General features: G+C 35.8%; 2 protein-coding genes across 3 annotated transcripts in view; one reads left to right on the top strand and one right to left on the bottom strand.

The window, feature by feature from the left end:
- Positions 1-12622, bottom strand: part of ASB3 (ankyrin repeat and SOCS box containing 3) — a 95726-nt gene that overhangs the window by 72717 nt on the left and 10387 nt on the right. The gene's annotated exons all lie outside the window — the stretch shown is intronic.
- CHAC2 (ChaC glutathione specific gamma-glutamylcyclotransferase 2) lies at positions 664-8870 on the top strand. Of its 2 annotated transcripts, XM_081254198.1 has the most exons (3): positions 664-1058; positions 5821-5856; positions 7434-8870. In XM_081254198.1, exons 1-3 carry the CDS (start codon positions 924-926, stop codon positions 7827-7829), a joined length of 567 nt encoding a protein of 188 aa, XP_081110324.1. In that variant the 5' UTR covers positions 664-923; the 3' UTR covers positions 7830-8870. The 2 variants fall into 2 exon arrangements, with proteins under 2 accessions (XP_081110324.1, XP_081110325.1); XM_081254199.1 differs by lacking the exon at positions 5821-5856.

Here is a 12622-nt window from a genome sequence, read left to right as displayed (position 1 = left end):
TTCTGGAGCAGTAGCTCTAACCTTCAGATCAAAACATTTTTTAGGATACTTGACCTGTTGGATAAACTCATGAAAGCTATTAAATTTCTCCCCAGAAAAAAGTACACAGATCCCAAATCTTGTATACAATTTCAGGAGGTCTCACATATGGCTTCCAAAGCCTATACACGAGCTAAAAACCTTTGCCTACTCTTTTCTGAGTAACTCCTGAGAATACTAAAGATGAATAAGGTCGTTTCACGCAGAAAATGTAAATATGCAAGCAATTTTTGTTGAAATAATATTCAACAGCTCTTCTACAGGCACAAAACTTCTGTAGTAAACTTTCTTTTATTCGACAGGTAGAAAGATTTTTTAAATGTAAAAATACAGATTACACTCCCTGCAAATCCAGTTTTCAAACCATAACAAAATGTCTTTCTACGTACCAACTGCGGTACCAATAAACAGCTCGTCTCCGTATCTAGACCACACCAGCCACGATTCCCACCCTCTCTCTTCTTCCTCTCTGCATTTGAAAAACAGAAGACAGTTCCAATCTTAGAACCACAAATCCCATAGAAGGATTGTGGGTAATGTAGTCCTCTGACCACGCGCACCTCAGGAAAGGTAGGGTGACTTACAGAGGCTGCTGAGAAATCCATTGCTTAGTTCAGAGGAAGTCAATGCTTCCGGATACCCTAAGCAAGCAAAAAAATAATAATAATAACTGACTGAGCTGGAGTAGGAAAACATTCTTCGAACTGCAAGTCCCAGTGTGCTTTGCGTCCCCAAGCAGGGAGTGCAGACTTTGCGCCTGCGCAGCCGGTTTCTTGCGTCCGGAAAGCTGTAGTCCCTGCCTGCGGCTCAGAGACCACGCCGAGGGGACAGCCGCCACCGCTACCGCTGCTGCCGCCGCCACGAAGGAGAAAGAGCAAGGGAGGATGTGGGTTTTTGGTTACGGGTCCCTCATCTGGAAGGTGGACTTCCCCTATCAGGACAAGGTGGTTGGATATATCTCAGGCTACAGCAGGCGCTTCTGGCAGGGCAGCATCGACCACCGCGGGGTTCCTGGCAAGGTGAGGCGCTAACCAGTCCCCCACACTTACTGACCCCGGCGCACTGCTCCCCATCTCCTGGCCCAGCTCTGCGGGACTTACACCCCAACGGCCGAGTAAACTCATGAAATAGTTTATAATGCTGCTACCTCTCTCTGTGCACCTTCCTGGGCCACGTGCCCCCGACTCCCTCTCAAACCAAAGGCAGTCCTTCCGAAGCCACTTGACATGCTGGTGGTAGGTAGTTCTTGAAGAGGAAGAAGCGTGGGCGTAAACTCGCACAAGGCTAACGTGCTGGGAGGGGACCCCATCTCTCGGCAACTACTGCCCCCCCAAAAAAGGTGGGAAGATAAACCTTCCTGTCACCACGGAGTTGAAATACTAAAATCAACTAGCAAATTCAGCTTTTTTGCAATTAATTAGGTTTATTGGCATTTCTGCATTCTGCCAGGCTTTGACTGGTTTAAGTTTAAACGTGCATGTTATTTCTGGGTTTTTTTTTAGTATCTTTCCAAAGGTTTTATTTTATGACACCTAAGGTCACAGAAGAACTAGTTTCCAAAATTACCTTACTTTGATCACGTTGGTTGTCCGGTACTTCCCAGGTTAAGTGAGTCCCGCTTTGTTACCTAAATAGCAAAGTACCAATACTATATCCAGGATTATTTTAATGTTTTTTTTTCTCAGTGGTTCTCCTCTAAATTATAAATGCAAAATATAAGTTCTTTGATCCATTTTTCAGTCAGTCTTATACGTGAAAAGAGAGTTACAGCTCACTGCTTATGCAAATCAGCCTCGTTTTGGCTGCAAAACAACTAATCCATAAGGAAAACTAAATTTTGAGTAACTGATAATTTGGATAAGTTGAACACTTATTATAGTTAACCTCCTAACTTTTAGAAGAGTACAAAGTGTTTAATTGCTTACATATTCCCTAAAATACTCTGAGAGTTATATGAGCTTGATTACCACTTTTTTAAAAAAGAAATTAATATTGGCTCAAAAGCACAATATCTAAAATGCTAGAAATCAGATGTAGCAAGAGATTGAGGTTAATTCCAAAGAAATACCTGTAGTCTTGCATCATGGAAAAGGGAAGAGAGGAAGGCTGTAGTTTGCACCTGCTCATCAATGAGACATAGGATGAAAACCACAAAAAGTTAAAAGCTGTCCTACCTCAACTAGAGTTGGTGAATTAGGAATTTGGCTTTAAGGTAGACAGATGACTTGCAAACAGAGGAGTGATTTACCACAAATGCACATTTACAGGCCAACAGAAACTTCACGACCAAGGTATCTCCAAGAGTGTTATAAAATAATATTTAAGACTTTAAAGAACTAAGTTAAATAAAATGCCTTTTGAGTTGTCAGATATGGGCACTTAAAACTGCCATTCTGAAGAAGAATGCCTTAACCCAGGCTTCAATTTCAATGACCAAGTATTAATTACTTACAAACACAGTTATATAGCATATTTTACTACTCTAGTCTCAACCAAAATGTTTGTTTGGTACACAGCATAATGAGTTATGTACACCGTCAAAACAAACGGATGATAAGAAACTGTCATGCCAATACAACAGTTCATGAGTCTTTAAAAAAGAAGGTAGCTATAAAAGCCAATATCTCTCTTTTTACTTAAATATACTAAAATATAGGGCAGGAAATTTGGGGGAAAAAACTGCAATGGCTAATAGTTTGATACCTACTTTTATTTAAAGAATCCATCCTAGCATATTAAAGGAAAGCCTAAGGCACTGAACATTTTCTAAATATAATTCTATTAAGAAAACTGGAAAGAACATTATCTTCACATTTTTTATTATAATGGATCACCAGCCTTTTATAAATATTAACTGTCTGACAAACAAGAATATAAAAGGCTACAGAAATATCTAGCAAATTAGAATAACGTAAATGCTATATAGGACTATGTTTTTACAGCAACATATGCTTCTAGTGAGCATATGATCATTACATATGAAACATGATATTATTAAACAAATGTTGGACTCATTTCCACATACTGCAATGTGACATTTGTAGGAAAAATACCAAACTTACTTTCTTTACTAAATTATGCTTTCTTTTTAGCTCCATTTAACTTTACTATCTTCCTAAGTTTAATTAAGCATCTCATTTATTTCTAACAAAACTGGCCAGTTCTCATCAAACTAAGGATTTATTTAAATGTGAAAATTTTTTCATATCAAAAAGAATATATTTCAATTTCAAAAAGAGAAAACATTTTAACACAAGAGATAATCATGAATATTTACTAAATCCCTCACTTTCCTAGATGTAGATCAGAAACATTACTCATTACCCAATGAAAGCACCCATCATGACTCATATTTCACAGCATACTCCAATCCCATTCAGCTTCCAAGACCCCTTCTTCAGTTTTAATACCCCCAAAACACACTTAAGTGCATTTACAAATTTACATTGTTTCCCAATAATATATTTTATTTTAGGAACAAACAGCTTAAATTTTAGAAAATATTTCTGAGTAAATATATCAGTAGTGCCAATAGTCCATGTCTGTTTCATCCATAAGCAGTCACAGGGACAAATCTATCTTCCCTTAATGACTCCCTATATATGCTCTTTGTTTTCTGTTTCAATTGCCACCACCTATATCCAGGACTTTACTACCGCTCCTCCTTTCAGCAATTACTACTGAGTACTCACATGTAAGTGGGAGACACCTATGCAAACAACAATACCTGATAAGTGCTATAAGGGAAATGAATAAAAGGAGCAATGAGAGTTTAGAAGGAGCTGCTGCAAAGTCATCTGGGCAGATAGCCAAGCCTTTATGGAGAGAGTGGTGGGAGGATATCTAAGGGATTCTAAAGAAGGAAACGCATTCCACACTGGGAACTGGTATATCCAAAGATGTGAATGTCTGTAAAAGTTATAAATAATTCATTACAGCTTGAGAGGGAAAGTGGTTAAGAAATGAGGTTTGTAGTTAACTCATGCAAAAGAATTTTTATTTTATCCTGTAGAATATTACAACCCTGAAAAATTCAAAGCACAGAAGTGAGTGGCCCAATTTTTGCACCAGAAAGTCAACCTAGGGCCAAGTAGAGAACAGTCTGGAGGCAGGCAGCGAAATCCCTAAGGAGGCAACTGAAAGATGAAGAGAAACCAGATTCAGAAGATAATCAGAAGATAGAGCTACCAAGAACTGGTGACTAGTCTGGTGAAAAGGGAAGAAAGGAAAGGTGGAGTGCAGAACTTGTCCCCTCCACCACTAACATTTCTTACACACAGTCTACCTCCTTCGCACTTGAACGTGCATACTACATACTTTACCACACCCATCTTCCCACAGCACTTCTTTTATCATGCCAGTCACCTACTACTCAAGTGCTACAGTAGCTCTTCATTTCCTATTTCTCCCAAATTTCAGTGGCTTCTTCTTTTCCATTGTCCCCCAGTTTCAACTCCAATCTCAAATCTGACTCTATTCTATTTCTCCAGTTATGTTTTTGAATCATCTTCCATACATGGAGGACCCTCTGCTAAAGTCAGACTCTTGCCCTGGTGTAATCTTGCTTCTAGACCCTCACTCATAAATCATGAGTCACAGTGCCCTTTTGCCAGAATTTTGTCTTTCTTTCTGACCACCCAAGACTCAGAATTCTTACTGCATTTAATAAATAGTATACATCATAGCCCTTAAGTATTCTCTACCTATTTCACATATTAAGTACATATTCCAGAATTACAATATAAGCTCTTGAAAGCAGGAATCAAGGTTTTATCTTCTCTACAGCACAGAATAGGTATTCAATAAATAGCTCCATATTCACTTTGATATTGAAGGTAACATGGCAATAGCTAAATGACCCACACCAATATATGTATCCTCACTTTAACATTACCTTAAATAGAAAATAAGTCAAATATAAATGTCCAACAATACAAGAATGTTTAAATTATAGTTGACAGTAGAATATTATGCAACTATTAAAATGGATGAGAAGACAAACAGGAAAATATAATTAAAAACATAATCCAAAATTCCATGTATTCCATGATTATGAATTATCTATACAAATAGACAAAGACTAGAAGGAAATAGCAACAAGGATGACACAAATATCTGAATGGTGTAAGCTCGCTATGTGCCACACAATAGGCATACAAGTAGGTAAAATTGTGGCTTACAACTCAACTTTCTCACTAATGATAACATGTCAGTAGACACAGACTTTGGCACCAGGTAGGAACTGTATTTGAAAAAAAAAAAAAAATGCAAATTCTTAGACTGCTCCATACCTACAGAATCAGTAACTACCTCCACGTAATTCTGATCTACACTTAAGTTTGAGAACCACTTCCCAATAGGAAAGCACCCTGGAATGTCATGTTTTGTTCCTCAGTGAAACTACAGCAATCTTTTTTTCCTAAAGAGAAAAAAGTGATCAGAACATTTATTTATAATTGCTTCTTCCTTTTGCTTTTCATTTTAGATGAGCCTTAGTTACATGTGTGTGTTTTTAATATATCCATTCTAAGTGAACATAATATACCTATTATATACAAATTAAAGAGAATCTTTTAGAAAGGCCAAGATAATTTGGATAAGGTAGACTCTCTTAATTCATTTTAAAATTTATCATAAAAAGTAAGTACTTTTGAAAAAGTGCTTAGTATGAGCAAACAAAGTTAAAATATTCCACGTCAACAGTAAGTTGCTAATGCTCAGTTATTGAACTTTAATTCGGGAAAAAAATTTTTTTTTTTTTTTTTTACTTTTTTAAAACAGCCTGGAAGAGTTGTGACTCTTGTTGAAGATCCTGCGGTATGGTATAATTATTCTTTTTTGTATAGTCTTTAATCATAAAATGTTAAGATGTTTCTCAGTTTTAATAATCAATGAAATTGTATTAGCAGTCATCACAGACAGTTTGAACTACACTGAGTCTAGAATTCCTCTCTGTATTTGTTGTATTTCTTTTCATCTGTTGGGAAAAGCTGGAATACAGAATTCAAGGTAGACAACAAAAAACCAATGGCATATAGTCTCATTTTTCCTTTCTTGATGAGTTTATTGACTGAGAATTTTGTGGTCTCCTTTGAAATTAATGGAGCCCGCCCTCAGACAGACTACCACTAAGAATCAAATGAAACCCTAAAGCTTTCCTCACATTTGCTAGGATTCTAATATTTCAGCAAAAATCCCAGTCATGAACTATCACTTTCTTTACTGCCTACTTTTATCAAGAGCACAAGAGGTTTTTTAGAAAGTTTAGAGCACTAGAAAACTTTTATTTACCTGGTAGTTCTCTGTTTCTTAAATATTTTCCATCATTTTACTGAGATCCACATTTTATATTATGAAGTTAAATATTTAACTTTAGAAAGGACTTTGATATATAAAATTAAGCAGCTAGCAACAGCAGATGAATGGTGAAATTATGAAACGCTTTCATAAATTACATTAGAAAAAGCATCTATAAAAATGGCTTCAAACTGGTAAAACTCCTAATTAGAGTTAATAAAACCACTTTGTTTCTATAGAATGTTAATATATTCAAGATGCTTAGCAACCTAAAGTTTAATAATCAAGTTAATAATTAAAGGTTGTCAAGAAACTAGAAAATCTGTGTTACAAACTAAATCTTGCTTATATCACAGATATTTTATTAATACTACAAAGAATCTTTGCAGCTGAAGTACACTGCTTTTACTGACACTGTTCATGAGCTCTCTTGACAAAGAGGTTGCCATTTAGTATTCTGGATGGAGTAATTTACAAAGGATATTTGAAAGTTTAGGCAGTGAAGAAATGAACAGATAAATGAACCTATCGCCTTAATAGTTGATTACTTTATTACAGAGCTTTTAAAGTACAGAACACTTTCTGCAAATAAGGGAACACCAAATATATAAGTGATACTCAACTCCAGCTGAAGGGGGTTGGGGGTCAAACCCCTCCCAGCCAGCACGCCAACACTTATATCCAGAAGCCCTGAAGTAGGCTTCAGGGTGGCTACAACACTCCCTGAAGCAGTTTGGAAACTACTGCCCCTATACCATCAGTGAAATGTTTATGGATTTAAAGCTTTAGAACTATATTTAAAGACTAAATGAAGACCTGGTATTTTAATTTCAGTCCCATTAGTTAAAAGACATAATTTGAAAAACTTAAACAAAGATAAATATCCTGGTATACAAGGAAATCATTTATTCAGATGGAAGAATGTAAAATGCTGATTTCCTTTACTGTTTAGTATATACCTGTTCGGTGCACATTAAGTGAAGCAAAACTGCACTGATTTCTAAGAATATACAAGATATTTTCTTACATCATAATATATCTTCATCTATTTTAGCCTTGTAAAAACTAAATAATATATTCTTTTCATTTTTCAACAGGGTTGCGTATGGGGTGTTGCTTACAGACTGCCAGTAGGAAAGGAAGAAGAAGTAAAAGCATACCTTGACTTCAGAGAGAAAGGAGGCTACAGGACCAAAACAGTCATTTTTTATCCAAAAGATTCCACAACAGAACCATTCACTGTGTTGCTATATATTGGAACATGTGATAATCCTAATTATCTTGGTCCTGCACCTCTGGAAGACATTGCTGAACAAATTTTTAATGCAGCTGGTCCAAGTGGAAAAAATACAGAATATCTTTTTGAACTTGCAAATTCCATTAGAAGCCTTGTGCCAGAAGACGCAGATGAGCATCTTTTCTCTTTGGAAAAATTAGTAAAGGAACGTTTAGAAGGAAAACAGAACTTCAATTGTTTAAAAAGACCTAACTGACTTTTCCAAACAAGCAGAGCTTTTAGTCTTCAGAGAACAGCACAATGGCATTATGATTTGTAAACGTGTTTATTTGAAAGTCTTAGTTGTGTTTAATGTTGTAGTCAAGATATCATCTAAATTTATAGTTTAATTGCAAGTGGCTTGAAACACATACATATTCAAGATATTGGGGTATAAAGAAAAAATTTGTTTCAATAATATAATGATTTTCCAGCTATGTGATATTAAATACTTGCTTATGAGAAGTGAGTTCTTTAGAAAAATATGATGAAGGACTCAGTTCAGAACTTGTTTTTATCTGAATAAATATAATTGTTATTTCATACCACAGTACTATTTTGAAGTTGTAGAGAATTAAACCAAAAGACCAGTAAATATAATAAGGTTATACCTTCAATATATTCCCATACATCAACTCTGTAATCATGGTTTAAAATAAATAAGCTTAAAGTAACACGTAATTAGAAACGTATAGTAATATAGACAAGATTTGGGCCTTGAATGTGAATCTCCTTATTTAGGTATTAAATGAAATCCTTTCCAATGTAAGCTAAAAAATAGCATTTTAATATAAAAATTTCCTTGGAATTATAACGTACTATACCTCTCCATTTTTGAATAAATGTATTTTACTACATGGAAAAAAACCCTTTCAGCTAGAAAAGCACAAATTATACATATCATGTCCACTAACAATGTAGTCTAGTCTGTCACTCACTTTGTATTAATCTTATACTGAAACTTAAAAACAAAGATGGGCTATCTGATATTACAAATTAACAGAAACATATAATGAAAGTTTGCTGTTTGAAATGGTGTTTAGAATTGTAATTTTTTAAAGTAAGAAGTGGCATTACCTGATCATTTGCTACACAGCTTTTTTTTTCCTTCTTACATCTTGTCACCTAAAGGTATCCACTAAATAGTGCTGATGATGCTACTCAAGTAGGAAACATATATGTGCATTATTAACTCATGTAAAAAGTAACTTTGATTCAAACTAATCAGATTATTTCTTATATAGGTGATATCCTCAACAGGACATATAGTCTGTCAACATGAAAAGAATTTCAGTATCCCATTAAGTCTAATGTGAAACTAATAATTAGTACAGAAGTTTTTCATGTAAAATAAAATAAAGCTGTCCTACATAGTAGGAACAGTAGTCCTTTTCAGGTTTTTTTAAATCTGTTAACACATTACTTGATAATTTACTCAGCTACATAACTATTTTAAATATTTTCCAACATTTTCAATATTAGTTTTCTAGAAGGCATTTCACTTGTCCTGTACAACAGGAAGAATACTAACATTCATTAATGAATACCTCATAAGGATGTACTAGGCACTATACATACAGAATCATCCTTAGAGCATGTTTCCATAGTAACTTGCACACAATTAACACATCTAGTAAGCAGCAGAAGTCCATGTCTCTGCTAAAGCACAAGATCTTTCTACAATATATTTAAAAATCCACTTGAATTTAACTGTCTTTACTAACCTGCATCTCTTTTTCAAGAGGTAAACAAGATTTAACTTTTTGTGTAACGACATAGTATGTGACTTGTTACATAGAGCTGTTAATTTTTTTTTTTTTTTTTTTTTTTGCGGTACACGGGCCTCTCACTGCTGTGGCCTCTCCCATTGCGGAGCACAGGCTCCGGACGTGCAGGCTCAGCGGCCATGGCTCACGGGCCCAGCCGTTCCGCGGCATGTGGGATCCTCCCAGTCCGGGGCACAAACCTGCGTCCCCTGCATCGGCAGGCGGACTCTCAACCACTGCGCCACCAGGGAAGCCCAGAGCTGTTAATTTTGATAGATGCATACAGATTTCCACAAATATAATGAGCCTATCCAAGATTCACATGCCATAGCTCAGAATCACATAGGTGTATTCAGAGATCCAGCCTTAGTGACTCTTCTACCATTTAATATATAAGTATGTTATGAAATATCAAGGGAGAGGGATTACTTTGGGTTCCCCATTTAAGTGTCTTTCTAGACTCTCAGTTAGAAGTTAACTAGAAAATACACATGTGGTATACCATCAACAGTTATAGGGAAGCCATGATCCAAAGAACCCAGGGACAGGGACCTTTCATTTTCATTGGGATGGAGAGAAACATGACTAAAATGGAGAAGATAAACAATACTGAATTAGAGAGAAGCTAGGGTTTGGAGCACACAAGCTAGTAAGAATCATAAAGGTACTAAGTTGTCTAGAGCATAAAATTTTTGTTAACAAAACTGCAAGTCTCTTTATAGCCCTTGGACCTCACTTTCAAAACAGTCTCTTTCATTCTGCCCTCATCACACACACATAACTCAGATTCTCATTCCTCAGAGAATAAATCTTATTAGCTAGGTGTTCAGTTTTAGGAATTCAAGAAAAGTATGTGTGTAAACCCTACATAGAGAAAATAAACTTTTTTTTTTTTTTTTTTTTTTTGCGGTACGCGGGCCTCTCACCGTCGTGGCCTCTCCCGTTGCAGAGCACAGGCTCCAGACGTGCAGGCTCAATGCCATGGCTCACGGGCCCAGCTGCTCCGCGGCATGTGGGATCTTCCCGCACCGGGGCACGAACTGGTGTCCCCTGCATTGGCAGGCGGACTCCCAACCACTGCGCCACCAGGGAAGCCCGAGAAAAGAAACTTTTAATGTAAATCTCTAATGGAGTAGATTTTTTAAAGTAGGTCTTTCTACTCCTACTCCAGGCCACTATTATATTTCCTTTCCCCCACTCTCAAACAAATAACACACTCACTCTTCAGTCTACCAAGAACTGTAACCATAGTCTAGATACCACCTGCATACATAAAAAGTTATCACTTAGGGAAACGAAGGTTGCTGTGATGTCAACTCTGAATATTTGAAAGAATGAAGGTGATCTATTCCTTCAAGACTGATTTTAAAACATTTTATAGTCAACATTTTATTCTATTATATTAGATTTCTCTTTTCCATAAAAACATATCTTTTTTAAATTATAACTTTGGAACAGCTGTGAATATCAATGTAAGCATCATCCTCCTATAATTTACATCCCTGATTCTAAGTCAGTTATATGATAAATATGCTTAAAATTCCCTCTCATCATATCACGTCGAAATCTACGTATCAAATAGGGTATTCCAATTATGCCTATCTTTTTCAACAAAAATACTGTGACTATATTTTCTATGAATTTATTCAGCTTTTAATGATCTATTTTTATGAATTTCTAAAACTTTAAAATAAACTCACCCTAGGCACACATTAAAAATTCAACGATTAGCAAATGATTTTTTAATCCTGTGGCTACTCTTCAAAGAATTTGAACTCCTGAAAAAGTACTAAAATTATTCTTCTAAATGTCAAATTTATATGATGAAAATTAGCTTTACTGAATTTCAGGGTTGTTTAATTCTTCTTAAGGTTCATTTTACCTTTCTAAAATATTATATAGTTCAGTACCAATTTCTGGGTAGTTTTATTTAACTGTACTGAACCTCCCTGTCTTTATAAATGGTTAGCCAATGCACATACATCTGGAAAAACCACCACTTAACCCTACAGTTTCTTTCACTCTTCTAGCTTTCCTATCCTTTGCAGGAATTTCTAAACTAGTGTTCTATTTCCTTATCAACTCATTTCAGTGTTCCTCCAATCGAACTTTACTCTGCTGTACTCTACCCAATCAGTGTAGTCTCAGGTCTCCAATGACCCCTTTCTGATTCAACCCAAAGATCTCAGTACTTCATCCTTCTTTACAACTCTGACGCATCAGACACTAGTGACCGTATCACTAAGGCCAAAAAAGCAGAACATTTCGTTGCATTTCTATTTACATCTTTGACTACTGTTTATCAGATGCACAAACTCATCGAATCCTAGGCTTCAATTACCATCTTTATTTAGAAAACTTCCAATCTCTAGCCTACTTCCTCAAACTCTTTACAAATCTATATGTCTTATATGTAAGGTACCTCCAGTTGAGCTATATAAACACCTGAAACTTAGTGTATTAAAAACATAATTCATCTCCTTTCCCAAAGAAAAATTTTGTCCCACATTACTTCCCTGTACATGATACACATTAAATGTTGAACAATGGACAGAACAGAAAATACAACAAACAAGTTTAAAATATCACCAATTCACAGGCTTTTGCAGAAAATATTTTCACAAGTTTTACAAAATGTAGTTTGTGTTCCTTGTTTATAATAAATTTTAGCATTTTATTAAAAATTTTATATAATTTTATATAACTCAAAGCAAAGTGAGCAGGGAAGCCCTGAAGCCTATCTGTGATATGACTTAAAAGGTTATGTGTTGGTAAGACCTATCCTACAAGTATGAGCTGCAAGGTTTTTCAACTAAAATAAGAACCTTATAATATGGTAAGAGCCAAGAGTTTCTTACACCTCCTTGCCTCCAATCTATTTCTTCTTTCCAGCACATTCTCTTCTCTATACTCAGGATTATCTTTCTAAAATATGAAACTAATCTAGTCAGTAATCAAAATGCCTCCCAGGGCATACAAAATAAAGTTCAAATTCTTTAATCTGGTATTCAGCTACATACAACCTGGTGTCAGCATATTTGTCACATTTCACTTCCCACTAGTGTGCACCCCCCATGTTCCAGTCACACCATCCTCCTCAACCATTAAGACCTAGCAAAAAGAGGGACTAATGATAGGTGGCAAGCAATGACTATGCAGCAAGACTACTAAGATAAAAAAGATAGCTCCCAGCTAACAAGAACCACATTTGGTGGAGAGACACACAAGCAAGCAAATCAATGTT

Source organism: Mesoplodon bidens (assembly GCF_964165515.1).
Source record: "Mesoplodon bidens genome assembly, chromosome: 14".
In the NCBI taxonomy this organism is placed as follows: domain Eukaryota; kingdom Metazoa; phylum Chordata; class Mammalia; order Artiodactyla; family Ziphiidae; genus Mesoplodon; species Mesoplodon bidens.
The sequence above is the reverse complement of the archived record's forward strand: the minus strand, read 5'-3'. Positions and strand labels throughout refer to the sequence as shown.

Bases quoted from the DNA above. Each gene is read 5' to 3' on its own strand.
- CHAC2 (XM_081254198.1), top strand. From the start codon at position 924: ATGTGGGTTTTTGGTTACGGGTCCCTCATCTGGAAGGTGGACTTCCCC. The intron at 1,059-5,820 runs GTGAGGCGCTAA...TTTTTAAAACAG, and splicing joins ACCGCGGGGTTCCTGGCAAG to CCTGGAAGAGTTGTGACTCT. The intron at 5,857-7,433 runs GTATGGTATAAT...ATTTTTCAACAG, and splicing joins CTCTTGTTGAAGATCCTGCG to GGTTGCGTATGGGGTGTTGC.